This window comes from Primulina eburnea, unplaced genomic scaffold (assembly GCF_022965805.1).
Source record: "Primulina eburnea isolate SZY01 unplaced genomic scaffold, ASM2296580v1 ctg186, whole genome shotgun sequence".
In the NCBI taxonomy this organism is placed as follows: Eukaryota; Viridiplantae; Streptophyta; class Magnoliopsida; order Lamiales; family Gesneriaceae; genus Primulina; species Primulina eburnea.
In genome coordinates, this window is record NW_027331024.1 from 110,450 (window position 1) to 129,698 (window position 19,249).

The window sequence follows — 19,249 nt, forward strand, 5'->3', positions numbered from 1 at the left end:
CCACACTCGGACGAAGACAGAACTTTGACTTGTTCAAATAACAATTAAGGTGAAGCAGGGTCAAGAACGACGAATCTCTTTATGATAAACAGATCCATTTTTCAAGTTCGTTATTACGGGGGGTGTTAATGGATGTCGTGATTTGACTAATTGGATGTATTTCAAAAACCCGCTGAAGCATGATATGTCAGTTTGCTGTTTCACAATCAATTTAGTTGTTTTAGTACTTTTACTTTGTGTTTTGTTTAGTGTCTTGGTTGTGGTCTATGACCTATTTTGCTTGAGGGCAAGCAAAAGGTCAGTATGAGGGGGTTGATAAATATCGTTTTTACGTGTTTTATTGCATTACTTTTGTGTGTGTTTCCATTGTGCATGTGTGCATTTCATTTACATGTTGTTTGTTTTAGAGTAAGCATATACATATGATCATGTCTCACTCGTACGTGATGAACTTGCAGATAAAATGGTCGGAGAGCTGAAAATGGGAGAGAAATACACAAGCCACGCAAGAAGGAGAGGAATGGGGCAGAAAAGTCGGCGCTCGAGCAGTATAATCTTACCGCTAGAGCGCGAGTATGGATTTCCGGAAGCCTTGGCAGAGGAGTTGGCGTTCGGGCGGTACAATATAACTGCTCGGGCGCAAGGTGTGATTTTCAAAGGCTGAATTACAAAAGACTCGGCGCTCGGGCGCGAGTGCCGCACTTTACCACCTGAGCGGGACAAATTTTGGAAAAAATTCTTAAAGATGATTTCTTGCCTTCCGCGAGATGATGACCAAGGGAGGCGGCAACAAGTAACCCTATAACGTCTTTTCCATTCATTATTCAGCAGCCAAGGAGCTTGGGAAAGGAAAAAGAGGCTTGGAGTGAAGATTTGAAGATTTCCGGGTACCGTTCTTCGCAACTTCGTCATGACTCGTATTTCGAGTTTATTTTCTCTTATTTAAATATTGTTTTGCTTAGTTCTATTATAACATCGAGTAGCTAATCTACATTATTTATTGGGATTTAAGGGGATCATACCCCGAAACCAAGTTTAGTTAATTCACATATCGACTTTTGATTTATTCTTGATTGTGCTATTGTTTTATCGCGTTGTTAAAGCGTAGCTAACTTTAATAACGATTTTAGATTTCGAGTGAGTTCGAGAGAATAGCCCGTGATAGAAACAAGTAGCATAGTTCGTGGAGTTACAATTTACATAGAATTATGAAGTCGGATACACGTCAATAATCATAGTCTGGTAGGGCGAAAGCTAGGGAATTTCATAGAACGACATGCAATTCACATGTGATAATTAATTAAAGAGATTTAATTATTGAGTATAATTAGTTTGACATAGCTCGAGAGGGCGTGTTCAATTGGATAGGAAATTATGTCAGAAGCGTAGATCACTATCGAACGAATTAAATAAATGACGAGGGGCAGGTGAACTGAGATTCCCAACAAATTCATTTATCTAGCTGATATATTTCATCATTTAATTCTTGTATTTCATTGAGTTTTTATTTAAACATTATAGTAGTACACGTTCATCCAAATTATCGTTGCTAAAGATTTTAATAACTTAGAATAAAAATTGCGAAATACAGTCTCTAGACGAACGATACTCGTACTGTCTTACACTATGTTATTATTTGACATCGTGCACTTGCAATTATTTCGAGCTTGAACATTATTAATTTTTAATAAGGATTTTACAGTGCAAATTTTGCTCGATCAGCTTTGCACAAGTTTTAAAACTGGAGTTTATTTATTAAAAGTTTACGAATGTGTTAAATATTCAAATTCCGTTGCATTTGTGCCCTCGTATTGACAACAACAGAACACAACACTAACTTCGGATACACACAATATATTAATTCTTGTACGTTTATGATCAACAACTCTTTCAAACAGGACAAACCTTTCGAAGAAGATATCAAGCCATTTATAATCAATCGCAACAGATTCAAGAATGATGAGAAAGCCTAACAGGCAGTGTAGATATAACTCGGATTACCTATTGAGTAGCATCTTCGGTAAATCTAGCATCGAAGGGAGCAGCCGCATTGTGATGTGATGAACCACCTCCAGTTCCCGATCCCTGTTGCAGTTCAATCACCAACCATCGAACAGCTTTACTCATTTGTTCCAACCGTACAGCACTTATGGGTGGAAGACCACTTTGAACGGTCTGTCCTGGTTTACTAGCAACAAATCCAGTGGCCTCATCAACAAGGCACTCGGACCCTATTCTTTGCTTCACGGATTCTACAAATTCTTCTGCTTGATCACAATAAACTCTGAACATTTCCCACCGCTGCTTAAAGTTTTCGAGCGCAGCATCCGTGGCTGGAGTTTTTTGGCCACCAGAACTTTCTTTTGCCTCCAAAGCAGCCGCAGCTGCAGCAATAAACTCCTGATATGCACTACTCAGAGAATCTACAATGCTGTCCATGTAAATTATGCAGAGCCTAAGTCCTGGAAAGTGATACTGTATAAGCAACTCCATGTCCACTTCATGAACAACACCAACAAAGGGAAATAAAGTTCCAAACAAAACACAAAATGGTCCAAATTGCAGAACATATTCCTATATGGAACCTGTTTAAGTAAAACCAAGCATCATATTTCCAAAATATAGACCATAGGTACCTGATTTTTAACAAGAAAAGCCCAAGTTGCTAAGCAGTCAACATATGATATATCCGAAGACTTGAGAAAAATCATGTTCTTAAATCAAAATTGTGCAGAAAATTTCAGTAACTAATCGCTCAAATTTCACTCGTCTCCAAATAAATTACAACCCAGAATGCCAAAATCAGCATTTTTCAGTAAATTAAACAGATGAAAAACAATGAACACGGCTTTTGAACAGTTAACACCAGATGGCATATAGCATGAAACCTTCAAACAACAAACTATAGCAGAATCCAACTACTTAGAATAAACCAGTAGCAAATTAGGGCATCGAATTGGGGAAAATGGGCCTCAACAAAAATACTCGAGCTAAACAACGACTATAGAAAATCGTCTTTGAAGTATTTTACCTGCTCCTGGGAACGAAGAAGATTGAATATACACAGCTGGTTGACCAGTAGAGAAATAGCTGGAGCTCAAGTCTTTGGCAGGACGAGAGAGAGAACAGGGAGGATAACCTTTTTTTTGGGGGTGAGTTTATGCTCCTCCAGGCGTTATACACCTCATCTCCTTTGTTTGACCCTGTCTCATTATATTATTTTTTTAAAATTTCTTTCTCTTGTTTTTTTTATTGCTTTAACCATAGTTCTTCTTTTATGTTTTCAATGTCCAACCATAATTAAGTAAAGACAAGAGAAAATAAACGTGATTCTAGTTCTTTCTTATTTTCTAATTTTTTATTTTGAAATTATTTCTTATTTTACTATTTATTTATTATTTGACTTTTTTCCTACGTATAAAATTGAAAAACTCAATTTTGAGTGATTCAATTAGAAGTTTAAGACTTTACATGATAAAATTTAAATATTATAAAAAATTTATATTTACTAAAATTAAATTTGAACTCCTTATAATGCACAAAAAACTGCTTAATGTTATTAAAAAAAACAATATAAATGATACTAAAATTCAAACATGATATAATCATCATAAAAACAATATATATTTTCCAACCAATAGATGAGTAGCATTATATTTTCATTGCAATATTTGAGCAAAAACATATTTAAGCAATGTCATTCAAAATCTTCAAAAGATGTCCAGAACTTTGAGGTCTTCAATTATCCTGTAAAAAAATACACCCAATTTATAATAGTTAAAGACTTTATGTTTTATATAATAGTAGTATCCATATACATTTAAAACAAGGTACAAACCTGTAGAATGTTATGACATAAATATTGCATCAGATTTGGAGTCAATCCACTTAAGTTGTTATGTAATCCATGTTCATGCTCCTTTGTAAGTATTATGTGAGTAATATCAATGTATTTGATTATATAATCAAACAACATATATATTTTTCACTTACCATATGGATTACCGAATTTAATGTTGTACAAGATAATAGAAATGGCAAATGAAGAGGAGGCATTTCTTGAGCTCCATTTTGAGAAGAATACGATGGATGAGTGTTTGTTCCTCCAAGTGAAGGTCCATCTCTTGCATGATGAATCTTTTCAACTCTACCCATCATATTTTTAGTTGTTCTTTCTATATATAAAGAAAAAGTATCATTTAAAATATTTACACAATAACAAAATCAAGTAAACAACAATATAACTAAAATGTTAAATTTGGATATAAATATTACCTTTCTTTTCTTCCCTTTGGAAACCCAATGGCTTCGCATACTCGAGTTATTTATTCCCTTTGATCTAACAAAAGCAGGATCACGGACGACTGTTTGATTTCTTTGACGATCATCTTCACCAACATTTTCATTATTTACTTTCAAGTTCTCAAGCATGGCATTCAACTCTGTCGAAAGACTTTGAAGCCCTCTTCTAATCAATTTTTTCGCATCAACATGAACCGTACTTTTTGTGATAAGATCGTAACAAAGTCTCATCAACATCCGACTCATGCTCGCTTTCCATACCAAAATTTTCACCACATTGTACTCTATTTCGAATTGTTTTCATCCATCGCATCTTTATGTATTTCTCCGGTATCTCATGCACATTCATAAATTTTAGAACAATCAAAATATGTCTACACAACACTCCAACAGTCTCAAAAAATGACAAGTGCATTTGATTTCATTAGTTTCAACATCTAGTGTGACGTTTCGAACCCTAGTTGATTGTCCAAGTGATCTTATAGCAAACTCAAGTGGATTGCCCATGAAAGAAGGCAAACTATCAAACTCAATGTCTAAAGAATTCACCAATTCTTGTTCAAATATCTTGTAGACTTCAAGTGTGTAAACAAATGCGGCATGTCGTAGCAATGGCTGATTTTTCACCAAAATTGCAAGAAATTTATGTCGACACTTGTAGTCTTCTTCACTCTCTTTTATCCGCCACCGTTTTTGAATTTCTTGGAATCTCTTTACAAATTCAAAAAGAGTAAAAGTTTTCTTTCCACCATCTTTCAAAATCGAGTTTGTGCATTCACTTCTAGAGGTAGCCTTAAGTCCAGCACAAAATCTATCATTACTGAATGATGTTGACCATTTACGTCGTATTTTGTACATTCCCCATAGCCACGAATGGTTTTCAAGAACAAAATCATGAATCATTTTTGTCCACACTCCCTCACATTCTTCTTCAGAATCACAAGATTGCATACACTTCATAAACATACCCTTAAATGCTTGATTGGTATTCAAATGACCCAGATGCGAAGGAGCATTTTTTGAAATGTGCCATTGGCAAAGACGATGTTGTGACGAAGGAAACACCAATTCAATAGCATTCATCATAGCTTGACACTGATCCGTAAAAATTGTTTCTGGTTGTTTTCCTCCCATAGATTCAATAAATGATTTAAACAACCACTGAAATGAAGTCTCTGTTTCATCAGACATGTAAGCTAACCCAAACATCACATTATCCATATGATGGTTTATGCCAACAAAATGAGCACATATTAAATTATACTTGTTAGTCCGATAAGTTGTATCAAAAGAAAGCACATCACCAAAGTATTCATAATCAATCCTAGCTCGACTATCTCTGAAGAAAAAATTAGACAGACGAACATTTTCATCCATTTGGACATCCCAATAAAATAAATCTTCATCATTTGACATGAATTAAGTTTCTCCGTAGGTCAAGATTAACTGTTTTCTTTCTTTTTAGTTTTAAAATATTGTATCAATTCGAAAGCATCACCATTTTCAACCCTTGAGTGTCCCTTCGTCACATAATTCAGATAATAGTAGGCATCTTTTCGAATGAAACCTAAATTCTCCACCCCGTGTGACTCTTTTTCCATATACGACAAAGCACTAGAAGGTTTTATCCCGGCCTCTGTGTTGCGACTCTGATTGTTGCACTCCCAAGAGCAGGTTGTCCACAAGTAGTATAATTCGGTGAGTCCGATATCGTATCCACAGGGAAGCTAAGGTAATTACAAGTCCACTACAATGTCTTTCTGTTTTGTTTTGTTTTTGTTTCTTTTTAATTTTAATTGTTTGAATCTTTAATGGGTAAATTTTAATTGTTCGAATTTTAATTTAAGTAGTTGAGATTAAAGGATCCACTCTTGGTATTTTAATAAAGTTAACATTTAACGAACAATATTGAAATTCACTTAATAAAATGGTTCCAATATATTAAATAATCATATTTATATTATATTATATATTATTATCTTATAAGTATATAATATATACCAAAACTTATAAATATTTTCAAGTAGATATATATATATATATATATATATATAGGGAATTGATACCCTGGGCGCCCTTTGGTGAGCGCCCAGTGGGCGACAGCTGTGCAGTTTATTTTTTTTTAAAAATTTGACGTTTCGCGACGGTTTTACAAATACGTCGCAAATGGCGACGGATTTTAACAAACCGTCGCGAAGCCCACATGTGCAGTTTATTTTTTTTAAAAATTTGACGTTTTGCGACGGTTTAAAAATCCGTCGCAAATGGCGACGGATTTTAACAAACCGTCGCAACACGTCAAATTTTTTTAATAAAAAGAAAAGAGGGGACAGAGGGGCGTTCCCAAATTTCGTGTCCCACCTTCGCCCAACAGCCCACAAATGCATTAGACAGGTGGAAATTAGAAATAATTTACTACGCGACACAAACATGATGTTTTACGTCGACCACAGCGGGTTTTTATACATGTTCCATAAGTCATATGAAAGAGAACGATACAACAATATGGCAGCAGGAAAATTAAAACACCAAGATTTCTTGACAGAGAATGGTTATCATATTGAATTTGAAAATTCTACAATGCTAATTCTTGAATTAAGCAGAGGATCCTTCTCATGGTGACAGAAACCTCAAAGCTCGATGTTTCATCCACGACAGAGGTTTGATAAAGCACTATAAAATGGTTACCCCATCGCACATATTCAACTTGATAAAATAATAACCTTTATCAAATCCAGTTGTTAGAACCTGTAAAATTCAAAACAGTTATGAATAAAAAAAATATTGATGATTAACAACATATATTTAGAGATTTAAATTACCATCTATCGATCCAAAATCTTCGTCATCTGAGCTTTCTTCTTCGTTTTTATTATTAATAGTTGACCTGAAGAACGTTGAGTATGCCACCATATATTAATTTTGATGATTAACCAAATATATACAAAAATACTAAAAATTTACATTGTTGATAAACACATACCCGTCTTGCAAATTTGGACAGTTACGCTTGTCATGCTGCACACCTCGGCGTCCACACCCACGACATTTTCTTCCCTGTGTGGTTGCCTTCTCCTTTGATGACTTTAATCTCTTCCCACATCCCTTTGTTCTAATTTTTTGAGGATCAACGATATCAACAGCCCTATCTGTGGCTCTTCTACATTGACTTCCACCGCTTACTGTTGTAGTCATATTCAAATCTTTCATTTTGTTGCCAATATAATCAAACTGTGCATTCAAGAAATTTGTTCCCTCAACAGTCAATGATGCAATATCAACTAATGCAGAAGCTTTATAGGATAACCTCAAATGTCTTGACATCAAACATCTTTCTGGAGCTTCAACCACATTTGGCTCATCTGTAGGAAAAAATTCTACATTCTTTGCTGCTTGCGTCCAACGTTTCAGTATATATTTATCAGGCAAATGAAAGACTTGGTTTATACGAAAAAATGCTAACATATGCCTGCATGGAATGCCCTCAAACTGAAATTTCATACAACTGCACAATATATCATCCCCTTGTATGACATGTGTAAGCACTCTTGGTTTCGAAGAAGAAGAAGCTTGAAAATTCATTACCTTGTAAATCCCAAACTCATTTCCCACAGATTCTGTTTGCACGTAATAACCATGACTCTGACTCATTTCTTCTAGAAACTCCAACCATTTCTTTTTCGTGTAAACCGTCACCATCTGAGATTCCATTGGCCATTTGGACTGTAGCTTGGGACGCTCATTCATATCGACATGATCTGCAACTAACTCATTGTGTCTTTGGTGCCGGAGTGCCTTATTGAAACGAATGATAAAATCCATCAATGAGTTCTTGCTAGATATATATCTCTTGAAAAAAGCATGTGAACTTTCGGACCGCTGACTACTTGACATACCCGCAGAAAATACATGATTAAAATATGCTGGCACCCATTTATGTCGCAAATCAAACATCAACGACAGCCAATCATGTTGTTCCAAGTTAGCATTAGACATAGCAGCTTCCCAGGAACTCTCAAATTCCTCATCTGTGGAGGAATGTAGAATGGCATTCCTTATGCTTTCGTAGTGATCACGGAAAGTCATTGGGTTTAATTTCTCAGAGAATTTGTTCAGTATATGCCACAAACAATATCGATGTGTTGTTCGAGGAAAAACTTGTGATATGGCTTTCGTCAGAGCCGGATCTTGGTCAGTGATAATCAAGTTTGGGGCACCTTGACACATGGCTTCTAGGAATTTATTAAGCAACCAAACAAAAGAATCTGTTTTTTCGTCACTCAACAATCCACAACCAAAAAGAATGGTCTGATGATGATGATTAACTCCTACAAATGGTGCGAAAATCATCCCATATTTGTTGGTGTTGTATGTAGTATCAAACACAACCACGTCACCAAAAGCAGTGTATGCCCTTCTTGACACATGATCAGTCCAAAAACACCTGGTAAATCTGTTGTCCGAGTCAGTCTCATAATCAAAAAAGAACAATGAATTCTTCTCTTTCTCAGATTCGAAGAAATCGACCAATGTTTCTGCATCAATACCCTTATGCTCATCCCTAACACTTTGCTCGTAGTTTCTGATATCTCTTTCTATGAAACCTACATGTTCAGGCCCACCAGACTCTATCTCAAATAATCTCATTTGTTGACAAGTTGGCACATTGGCTTCTGCAAATTGTTGACTCAACATTTTTTTTGATGCAGAAATACCGCGATGCGAGCGTAACAAATGCACCTTCGACGGAGTCGATAATGAATGATTATGACTTTCAACGAAAGTACTGACAACCCAACCCAGACCTGTTTGTTCCTTGACAACTGAAATCTTGGACAAACATCCGGTTCTAGTCTCACCACGGGCTCTTTCTTTTCTTGGTTGATCTTTTTTTGTCTGTTTGCTCCATCGAATATCATCTGTATGCCCTTCTTTAAAGCATACAAATTTCTTCCATACAATTTCGTTTGTTTTCTTACTTTTCTTGCTATTACTCATTCTCGCGCTAAAACCGGATTCTCGGGCATATTGGTTGTAGAATGAGAATGCATCCTCTAACGAATCAAATCTCATACCAATCTGGGGTTTCTGATCATCACCGACTTGGGGGATGTACGATTGTTCATCTCCACTATATTGATCCATTTCATCTACAGTGGCGCTAGGCAGACGTGGGGTGGTGCTCGAAAATCTTTGCGGGCGGTAAGGTGCTGGCGAGGATTGTCTGGGGATTAACCGAGCACGATTAGCGACGGTAACAATATAATCATATGAGAAACAACATCAAGTATAAAATATATTTTAACAAAACATACTAGAAATGAATAAATTTATAAATACTCCGTATACATAAATAGCTAGATCATCAACACCATTTCCTAGTGCAATTAATTAAATATGCAGACTTACACTTCACAAACATTAAAGAACATGTATGCCAATACACCGGAAACCTTCAAAATCATAAATTGGAAATTTCTTCGGAATATGAAATTTAGAACTACATCGATTTACCTTCTGATGTCGTCGGAATATTTCCCCGCACGAGAGCTCCAGAAGTTCGCTCAATCTTCTTAACGTAAAGATTTGAGCGTAGGTGGGAGAAGGGCTGTTGGGCGAAGGTGGGACACGAAATTTGGGAACGCCCCTCTGTCCCCTCTTTTCTTTTTATTAAAAAAATTTGACGTTTTGCGACGGTTTGTTAAAATCTGTCGCCATTTGCGACGGATTTTTAAACCGTCGCAAAACGTCAAATTTTTAAAAAAAATAAACTGCACATGTGGGCTTCGCGACGGTTTGTTAAAATCCGTCGCCATTTGCGACGTATTTGTAAAACCGTCGCGAAACGTCAAATTTTTTAAAAAAAAATAAACTGCACATGTGGGCGACAGCTACTGGGCGCTCACCAAAGGGCGCCCAGGGTATCAATTCCCTATATATATATATATATATATATATATATATATATATATATATATATATATATATATATATTTGTAAACACTAAATCAAGGTTAAATAGTTGGTAAAACCAAACTAACATTTAAATGGTACCAAGAAATTAATATTATGATATATTTATATATAGTAAATCAAGGTTCCCACTTTAAATGGTTGGTAAAACCAAACGAATATTTAAATGGTTCCAAGAATTTAATTTTATAATATATTCATATATAATAAATCAAGGCATCCACTTTAAATGGTTGGTAATACCAAACTAACATTTAAATGGTTCCAAGAATTTAGTGTGACATATAGCAACAATAAATCAAAACTTCCATTTATAAGTAGGGTATAAAAATGCTTAAAGAAATAAATATAACATAAACAATAAATAATGATTAAATAATATAAAACATAGATTCTTACCTTTTATTAACCTTATTATCATGCTAAGAGTTTCACCTTATCATCTCAACTTTAGGAAGTTAGCTATTCATTATTCAAAGTGTAAAATTTTGAATATGAAATTATCATGCTAATTATATTTAAATGAAGAATTAAAGGAAAAATATAGAGAGAAATATTATGAACTCAAAGGTTTGTTCATAGAATGAGGGATATCTCAATATATTACAATGCACCCCTATTTATAGCCAAATTTGGGGAGACAACCACAAATAAAATATTATTTTTTTACACAAAAGTCTTCATTGGTGTTCCAAGATATTATATTATATTACACATCACTTTTGAAAATCTTCTTCTCCGAATTTGCTTCTTCACATAAAAAGAAACATGTGGATAATTGAGTTGTTTAGTTGTGGTATTTTTTTCAAACCATTTGACCAAGTAATTTGAGAGATATGGTCAAAATATTAGAGCATGGTAAAACTGCCACTCATTTGGTAACTTTATTTATTGCTCAATTTGATCTCACTTGTGAGAAGATTTTTATCTCATTCTTGCCATCAATATTGTAGATATTAACATCAACTTTCTACAGGTCCAAGAATCATCTTAATCCCATTTGAAACTCCAAGTTTATTCTTGTTTTATCGAACCTGTAAAAAATAGTAAAAACTTGTAATTACACAACAACTTATATTTTATACAATTTATTATAAAACATATAATATTTAAACATTTAATAAAACAAAACTATATATTTATATTATAAAATATTTAATTAATGTACAATTTTTATGTTTATCACACCTCCCAACCAGCTTATTGCTAGTCCCTAGCAATTTAAGCGTTAATAACAATACAACATATTGATTAATTTAAATAGAAATGTAATCAGAACTATCTAAGTGTTTAAAGTAAATTTGAAAACTGTCAAAGTTATATCAAGATCATCATAATTATAATTTATGAAATAATTTGAGATGATCGATTCAAAGCTTATTTCAAGTAGTTAAATGTACACAGCCTTCAGAAATTCCTAGTAAGAGTCTCAACTCCATATCCTCACAGGTTAATAAATGTTTCAATTTATGGAAATGATTTCTCTTATGGAGTTGGAATACAGATAAATGCTCAGAAAAATGGTTTACAGAATGCAGACAGACAGACGAGCCAAACTAATTAAAAGATAGAAAATCCATTGATTCAAAATCTAGTTGTTCTTATTATATATTTTTTTCCTGATATATGTTTCTCTCTTTTTTTTTCATAAAATCATGGAATCAGACTAAGTTTATACTTCTTGACCACATATTTATTTAATTTGTACAATAAATTTCTCTCTTTCTTTTTTTTTTATTTTTTTATGAGAGATATATGGGTCGTAGCATATAACTTAAAAATTACATAGATCTTCAATATCTTTTTTTTTTTGTATTTTTCTCCTCTTTTTTTTCAGGAAATATCATTTTTTTTCAAAATAAGAGCTCAAGATCTAAACAATAGATAGTCTCTCTCATGATCAATAAATGCTCGAAAGCTGTTTTCTCAGTCCTCTCCACTCACTCACAAAATATGTGTGAGTTTAAAATTTTAGGCACTCATATAAGGTATATCTTGGGCCATATACTTTAATACCTGATTTTATCACAATGGTTAATCACTCAAAAAGATTTCATAAATCATATTTTTATATTGATCAGAATATTAAAATTGACTTTTTTTTTTCAAATAAAAATTAAACATCCTTACATAGATTAATACATTTTCTAATTTAAACCTTTCAAATATGTAATGTATAATATTTTTGCAAAAATTACAAAGATACAAGCAATAAACATGATTTTATTTTAAAATAATATATATATATATATATATATATATTTTTAAAATTTTTTAATTTTTTTTATAAGTTTGTTCTCTCCCCAATCAGAATATGACATTGTCCCTAATGTCAAAATAACTATTAATAAAGAGTACATAATGAAAGAGATATCACCTGAAATTTTATTGAAGATAACAAACTGAAACAAACGCAAACCAATCCACGACTTTTGAATCAATAATCCAACTTTCTTTTCTTACTGCTTGATTGCGACCAATTGATCTTTGTTATCATCGGATCAAGCTTATGAACAAAAGCTTCCAAATCATCAATTAATTGATCGGCAGTCGAAGCACAGATGAGCATCCGTCGTGAATTTTCTGAAATGAAATTTTGTTCCACAGCTTTATCAAGAAATGTCAACAAACTGTCATAATAATTATTGATATTCAACAAGCCCACAGGTTTATTATGGATATTAAGTTGTGCCCAAGAAACAGTGTGAAAAATTTCTTCTAATATACCAAAACCACCTGGTAGTGCGATAAAAGCATCAGAATTTTCAATCATTTGAGTGATTCTTTTCATACATAGAAGAAACTTTTAATTCCTCTCTAATCGTAACACATGTAATATTTCCTTCAGCTAAAGCTGTAGGAATAATACCCAAAACCTGACAACCTCCAAGATGAGCAGATGTTGAAACAGATCCCATTAACCCAATATTACCTCCCCCATATACCAAGTGAATTTTTCTCTCAGCCAATATCTTTCCAAGATTATTCGCTGCTTCTACAAACACTTCATTTTTTCCAGGGCTCGACCCAAAAAATACACAAATATTTTTCAATGTTTGTGTAGAGGATCCAGCCATGCAATTTTCCTCTGGTTTTACGTCCAGAAACGGCTTCAACGCCTTCTATGAGTCGAGGATATGCTTCCCATCCAATTTTCTTATAAATTGGCAAACAGGGTCTTTTTTAGTCGGATTCCCAAGACTATGACGCTCATCTTGGAATTGTTTCCACAAACGGAGAAGTTCAATATGCACATGTCCACTAGAATGCGTCTCAAGAGTCAATAAGATGTTATCTAAAGACTCCTTACTCAGCTCATTCTTAATGAAACCAATTTTATCTTCTTTGTTATTGGAAACACATCCCAAAGATCTGCATCGTTTGTCACAAGTCCATCTCGCACACTTATGACAGACCCCTAAACTTTTGGCCCTTCGTTTTTTCGCATAAGTGCTTTTTCCTAATCCAGGCAAATACCGAATGAGCAATGATTGTGGAACTTCTCCTCCTAATCGGACCTTAGCTTCTATTACAAGACGAATATCTTCTGGAATTCCTTTTTGCATTAGCAATCTCAATCTTTCACACCTTCCTGCATAAATTTTTCTTAGAACATTTTCAGAAACAGGAGGAAAATATTTACAAATATTTGAGAGAATTTCATCCATTTTGAAAAGAAAAGAAATGATTTTTTTTTTATTTTTGTATCAGCAATTGTGGGAAACTGATTTAAACGACTATGAGAGTCACGGAGTACCGTTATCCGCCATTTAACCGGGAAATAAAAAGATTAAAGAAACCTGAAATAAAAAATAACAAAATTAAATGCAACATAAAAATTTAAGGATCAGAAAGGGAAATAAACTCTTCTTGAAAGATTTCATTTTCCAAAAATGGTTTAAGCCTTTGTCCATTCACTTTAAAAACATCACCATTTTTAGGATTTTCAATATCCACAGCTCCATAAGGATATACATGCTTTACAACATATGGGCCTGTCCATCTTGATCGTAATTTTCCTGGAATATGTGAAGTCGAGAATTATAAAACAAAACTTTTTTACCAATCTCAAAAGATTTTCTAAGAATTGTTTTATCATGAAATGACTTGATTTTTGCATTATAAATCCTTGAATTCTCATACGCGTCATTTTTGAGTTCATCAAGTTCATTAAGTTTCAATTTACGCAATTTGTTGGCATCATCCATGCTTGAATTTAAAGTTTTGATCGCCCAATAAGCTTTATGTTCCAATTCCACAGGCAAATGACAATGTTTTCCATAAACCAACCTATAGGGAGACATATTCAATGATGTTTTAAAAGCTGTTCGATATGCCCAAAGTGCATCACTAAGTCGCAGAGACCAATCTTTTCTATTTGAGTTAACAGTTTTTTCCAAAATTTGCTTTATCTCCCTATTAGCTAATTCAACTTGTCCATTTGTTTGAGGATGATAAGGAGTAGTTAATTTATGAGTAATACCATATTTTTTCATTAATGAAGCAAATGGTTTATTAACAAAGTGAGTTCCCCCATCACTTATCATGGATCGAGAAATTCCAAATCTACTAAAAATATTTTCTTTTAAAAATTTGATGACGATTTTATGATCATTTGTTCAACATGGAATTGCCTCTATCCATTTGGAAACATAATCAACTGCAACTAAAATATACAAGTATCCAAACGACGGTGGAAAAGGTCCCATAAAATCAATTCCCCAACAGTCAAAGATTTCAATTTCAATGATAGGATTCAAAGGCATCATGTTTCTTTTTGAAATCGCACCCAATTTTTGACAATTTTCACAGATCTTGCAGATTTCGTGGGTGTCTTTAAACAAAGTGGGCCAATAAAATCCACACTGCAAGATTTCTGCAGCCGTTTTCTTTGAAGAAAAATGTCTTCCGCATGCTTCTGAATGACAAAATTTAATGACACTACTTACCTCATTGTCGGGTATGCAACATCAAAAATTTGATCTGGACAATACTTGAACAGATACAGATCATCCCAATAAAAGTTTTTTACCTCATTCAAAAAATTTCTTTTATCTTGGGAACTCCATTGCGGTGGCATTTTTCCTGTCACAAGAAAATTTACTATGTTAGCAAACCAAGGTGTAGTAGTAACTGAAAATAGATGTTCATCAGGAAAATTATCGTTAATTGGTGTCATTTCACAAGATGATCCTGTTACTAGTCTCGATAAATGATCGGCTACGACATTCTCGGTTCTTTTTTATCTTTGATCACAATGTCAGATTCTTGGAGCAACAAAATCCATTGTATCAGTCGTGTCTTTGCATCCTGTTTGGTCAACAAATATCTAACAACAGAATGATCAGTAAACACAATAGTCGTTGATCTAATCAAATAAGAACGAAATTTATCTAATGCATATATTACAGCAAGTAGTTCTTTTTCAGTTGTGGAGTAATTCATTTGAGCATTGTTTAAAGTTCTAATTGCATAATATATCACATAAGGCTTACCATTTCTTCTTTGACCCAGTACTGCACCGACTGCATAATCACTCACATCGCATATGATTTCAAATGGTAAAGACCAGTCAGGAGGTTGCATGATAGGAGCTGATGTTAAATGTCGAATGATTTTATCAAAAGCATTTTGACATTCTGGAGTCCACTCAAATGCAGTGTCTTTTGTTAAGAGGTTACAAATGAGTTTAGAGATTAAACTAAAGTCCTTTATAAACCTCCTATAAAATCCAGCATGTCCCAAAAATGAGCGAATTTCTTTAATGGTTTTTGGAGGGGGTAAATTCCTTGACATCAACTTTTGCTTTATCAACTTCAATTCCATGAGATGACACGACATGTCCCAAAACAATTCCAGAAGTAATCATGTAATGACATTTTTCCCAATTTAAAATAAGACCTTTTTCCTCGCATCTTTTTAAAATTTTTTCCAAATTTTCAAGACAATTATCAAATGTATTCCCAAAGACAGTTAAATCATCCATGATATTTCCAAACAATTTTCAACCATGTCGCAAAAAATGCTTAGCATACATCTTTGAAATGTTGCTGGGGCTTTGCATAATCCAAATGGCATCCTTCTAAATGCAAATGTTCCAAAAGGACATGTGAATGTAGTTTTTTCTTGATCTTCGAGTGCAATGGGAATTTGATAATAACCTGAATATCCATCAAGAAAACAGTAGTATGGATGACCTGCTACTCTTTCTAAAATTTGATCCAAAAATGGTAATGGAAAATGATCTTTCTAATGGCGTCATTTAATTTTCTATAATCAATACACATCCGCCAAATAGATGGGACTCGACTTGTTAACAATTCACCTTTTTCATTTTTTATCACTGTGATGCTAGATTTTTTTGGAACTACTTGTGTTGGGCTTACCCACTTACTATCAGAAATAGGGTAGATAATCCCAACATCGAGTAGTTTGAGAACTTCAGTTTTCACAACATCTTTCATGTGTGGATTTAATCTTCTTTGTGGTTGTTGAGATGTTTTAGCATTTTCTTCTAAGTAAATTTTGTGAGTGCAAATTAGTGGATTAATGCCCTTAAGATCTTTTAGTGTCCAACCAATTGCATTTTTATGTCTTCTAAGCATATCAACTAATTTACCTTCTTGATTACTTGATAGTTTGGAAGAAATTACCACCGGATATGTTTCATCTTCTCCAAGAAATGCATACTTCAATTCTTCTGGCAAGAGTTTTAACTCCAATATGGGTGGTTCGTCTTTGCTCTCATATTTTGCCTCAAATTCTTTTTCTGATCCTGGTAACGAGTGATACCTGATAAAATCATCAAGATCAATTTCAATATTTTCTTTAACAGTATCAATTAAACAAATATCTAATTGGTCACGAGTACTCCCTTCTTGAATGTTTTCTTCCACAAGAGTTTCAATAATATTTTCATCTTCACTTTCATCTCCTTTGTCATGTGGTTGCTTACAAAGATTAAACACATTAAGCTCCAAGGTCATGTTACCAAATGACAACTTCATTATTCCATTCCTGCAATTTATAAGAGCATTAGAAGTTACTAAAAATGGACGACTACCTAAAATTACAGGAATCGCATTACAAGCTTCAATAGGTTGTGTATCTAAAACTATGAAATCGACAGGATATACAAAGTTATCAACTTGGACCAACACGTCTTCTACCATACCTCTTGGCACTTTAACAGATCTATCAGCAAGTAAAAGTGTTACCGAAGTAGGTTTTAACTCGCCTAGATTGAGTTCTTGATAAACTGAATATGGAAGTAAATTCACACTAGCTCCAATGTCAAGCAATGCTTTTTAAATTTTTCGTTCTCCAATAATACAAGAAATAGTAGGACAACCTGGGTCTTTGTATTTCAAAGTATTATTATTTTGAATGATTGCACTTACTTGTTCGGCTAAAAGTGCTTTCTTTTTCACATTCAATTTTCTTTTCACAGTGCACAAGTCTTTCAAAATTTGGCATATGATGGTACTTGTTTTATTGCATCTAATAAATGAATATTAACTTTTACTTGTTTAAAAATATCATATATATCAGAATTCAAATTTGATTTTTTTGTATTTTTCAATGCATGAGGGAATGGTGGTGACACTGTCTGTTGAACCTCCTCTTCGCAAGTTATGGGTTCCACTTCCTTACCCTTTGAAGTTGATTTATCATCATCTTCACAAGATTCAAGAATGAATTTTTCCACAACCTTACCACTTCGAAGGGTAATAACAGATTTTACCTGATCCATCGGTTGAGTTCCAGAAGTTCCAGTTTGTGAATGATGATCCTTGGGATTAGGCAGAGGTTGTGAAGGAAATTTACCTTTTTCATGAACATTAAGTGCAGATGCAAATTTAGCAAGAGTATCTTTCAAATCTGTCATGGTTTGAGCAGTTTGAGTATTGATAGACTCTTACTTTGCAATGAAAGAATTCAATAAATCTTCCAAATTCCTTCTAGGTGGAGGAACATAAGGTGCATAATTTTGAAAATTTTGTTGATTTTGAAAATGTGGTTGCGGAAATTGTGCAGCATTATCATTCCTCCAACTAAAATTTGGATGATTTCGCCAACCTGGATTGTAATTTTGAGAAAATGGTTCAAAATTTGGCCTTTTGAAATTGTTCAAAACATTGGCTTGTTCATGGAGACATTCTTTAAAAGAGGGCAAAGTGGGACAATCTTTTGTAAAATGATAACTTGTATCACAAATGTGACACACAATTTCTTGAACAGATTTTAATAGACCATTCTTTTTCAATTCAAGTGCCTCAACTTTTCTTGCCAAAGAGGTAAATCTAGCTTGAAAATCATGTTCATCTTTGAGAGTGTACATACCTCCATCAGATGTAGGAGATTGAATCTTGTTTGATGGTTCGATTGTACCTATAGTGTCCCAATTTTGAGCATTTTCAGCTAATGAATCGAGATAATCAATTGCCTCGTTTGGATATTTATCTTCAAATGTTCCATTACATATAAATTCAACCATTTGCCTATCTTTAGGTATTAAGAATTCATAAAATTGAGAAACAACCCTCCAAATTTCAAAACCATGATGTGGACAAAGATTAAGCAATTCTTTGTATCTATCGCAACACTGAAAAAAAGTTTCTCCTTGTTTTTTAGTGAAAGTGATGATTTGCCTTTTGAAAAAATTTGTTCTATGCGATGGAAACAAATTTTTCAAAAATTGTTGTTGCAATTTATCCCAAGTTCGAATGGATCCCGATCAAAGATTTTGTAGCCAAGTTTTAGCTTTATCTTTTAAAGAAAAAGAAAAAGCTTAAGTCGAATGGTGTTCATGCTACAATTTATATCATTATATGTGTTGCACACTTCTTCAAACTCTCGTAAATGCATGTCTGGATTTTCAGAATCTAAGCCATGAAAGTTGGGTAAAATTTGGAAAATACCATGCTTAAAATTGAAATGAGATGCATCAGGGGAAAAACTAGACATGAAAGTG

General features: G+C 33.7%; 3 protein-coding genes across 3 annotated transcripts; all 3 read right to left on the reverse strand.

Annotated features, from left to right (window-relative positions):
• Nucleotides 1-1,823: 1,823 nt before the first annotated feature.
• Nucleotides 1,824-3,171, reverse strand: LOC140820824 (mediator of RNA polymerase II transcription subunit 32-like). The gene is made up of 2 exons (XM_073181187.1): nt 3,032-3,171; nt 1,824-2,462 (listed from the first exon to the last, which is right to left on the reverse strand). The coding sequence occupies exon 2, from the start codon at nt 2,437-2,439 to the stop codon at nt 2,002-2,004; it is 438 nt and encodes a 145-aa protein (XP_073037288.1). The 5' UTR covers nt 2,440-2,462; nt 3,032-3,171; the 3' UTR covers nt 1,824-2,001.
• Nucleotides 3,172-4,665: 1,494 nt separating this feature from the next.
• LOC140820822 (protein FAR1-RELATED SEQUENCE 5-like) lies at nt 4,666-5,679 on the reverse strand. The gene has a single exon (XM_073181184.1). The coding sequence runs from the start codon at nt 5,677-5,679 to the stop codon at nt 4,666-4,668; it is 1,014 nt and encodes a 337-aa protein (XP_073037285.1).
• A 970-nt stretch (nt 5,680-6,649) lies between these two features.
• LOC140820828 (protein FAR1-RELATED SEQUENCE 5-like) lies at nt 6,650-9,095 on the reverse strand. Its single transcript, XM_073181193.1, has 3 exons — nt 7,286-9,095; nt 7,125-7,189; nt 6,650-7,050 (listed from the first exon to the last, which is right to left on the reverse strand). Exons 1-3 carry the CDS (start codon nt 8,995-8,997, stop codon nt 7,031-7,033), a joined length of 1,797 nt encoding a protein of 598 aa, XP_073037294.1. The 5' UTR covers nt 8,998-9,095; the 3' UTR covers nt 6,650-7,030.
• Nucleotides 9,096-19,249: the final 10,154 nt, after the last annotated feature.

Excerpts from the sequence above, each read along its gene's own strand:
- LOC140820822 (XM_073181184.1), bottom strand. The coding sequence starts at position 5,679 with ATGGATGAAAATGTTCGTCTGTCTAATTTTTTCTTCAGAGATAGTCGA.
- LOC140820824 (XM_073181187.1), bottom strand. The coding sequence starts at position 2,439 with ATGGACAGCATTGTAGATTCTCTGAGTAGTGCATATCAGGAGTTTATT.
- LOC140820828 (XM_073181193.1), bottom strand. The coding sequence starts at position 8,997 with ATGTTGAGTCAACAATTTGCAGAAGCCAATGTGCCAACTTGTCAACAA. Across the intron at positions 7,190-7,285 it reads TGTCCAAATTTGCAAGACGG|GTCAACTATTAATAATAAAA; the intron begins GTATGTGTTTAT and ends AACGTTCTTCAG. Across the intron at positions 7,051-7,124 it reads AGATTTTGGATCGATAGATG|GTTCTAACAACTGGATTTGA; the intron begins GTAATTTAAATC and ends TGAATTTTACAG.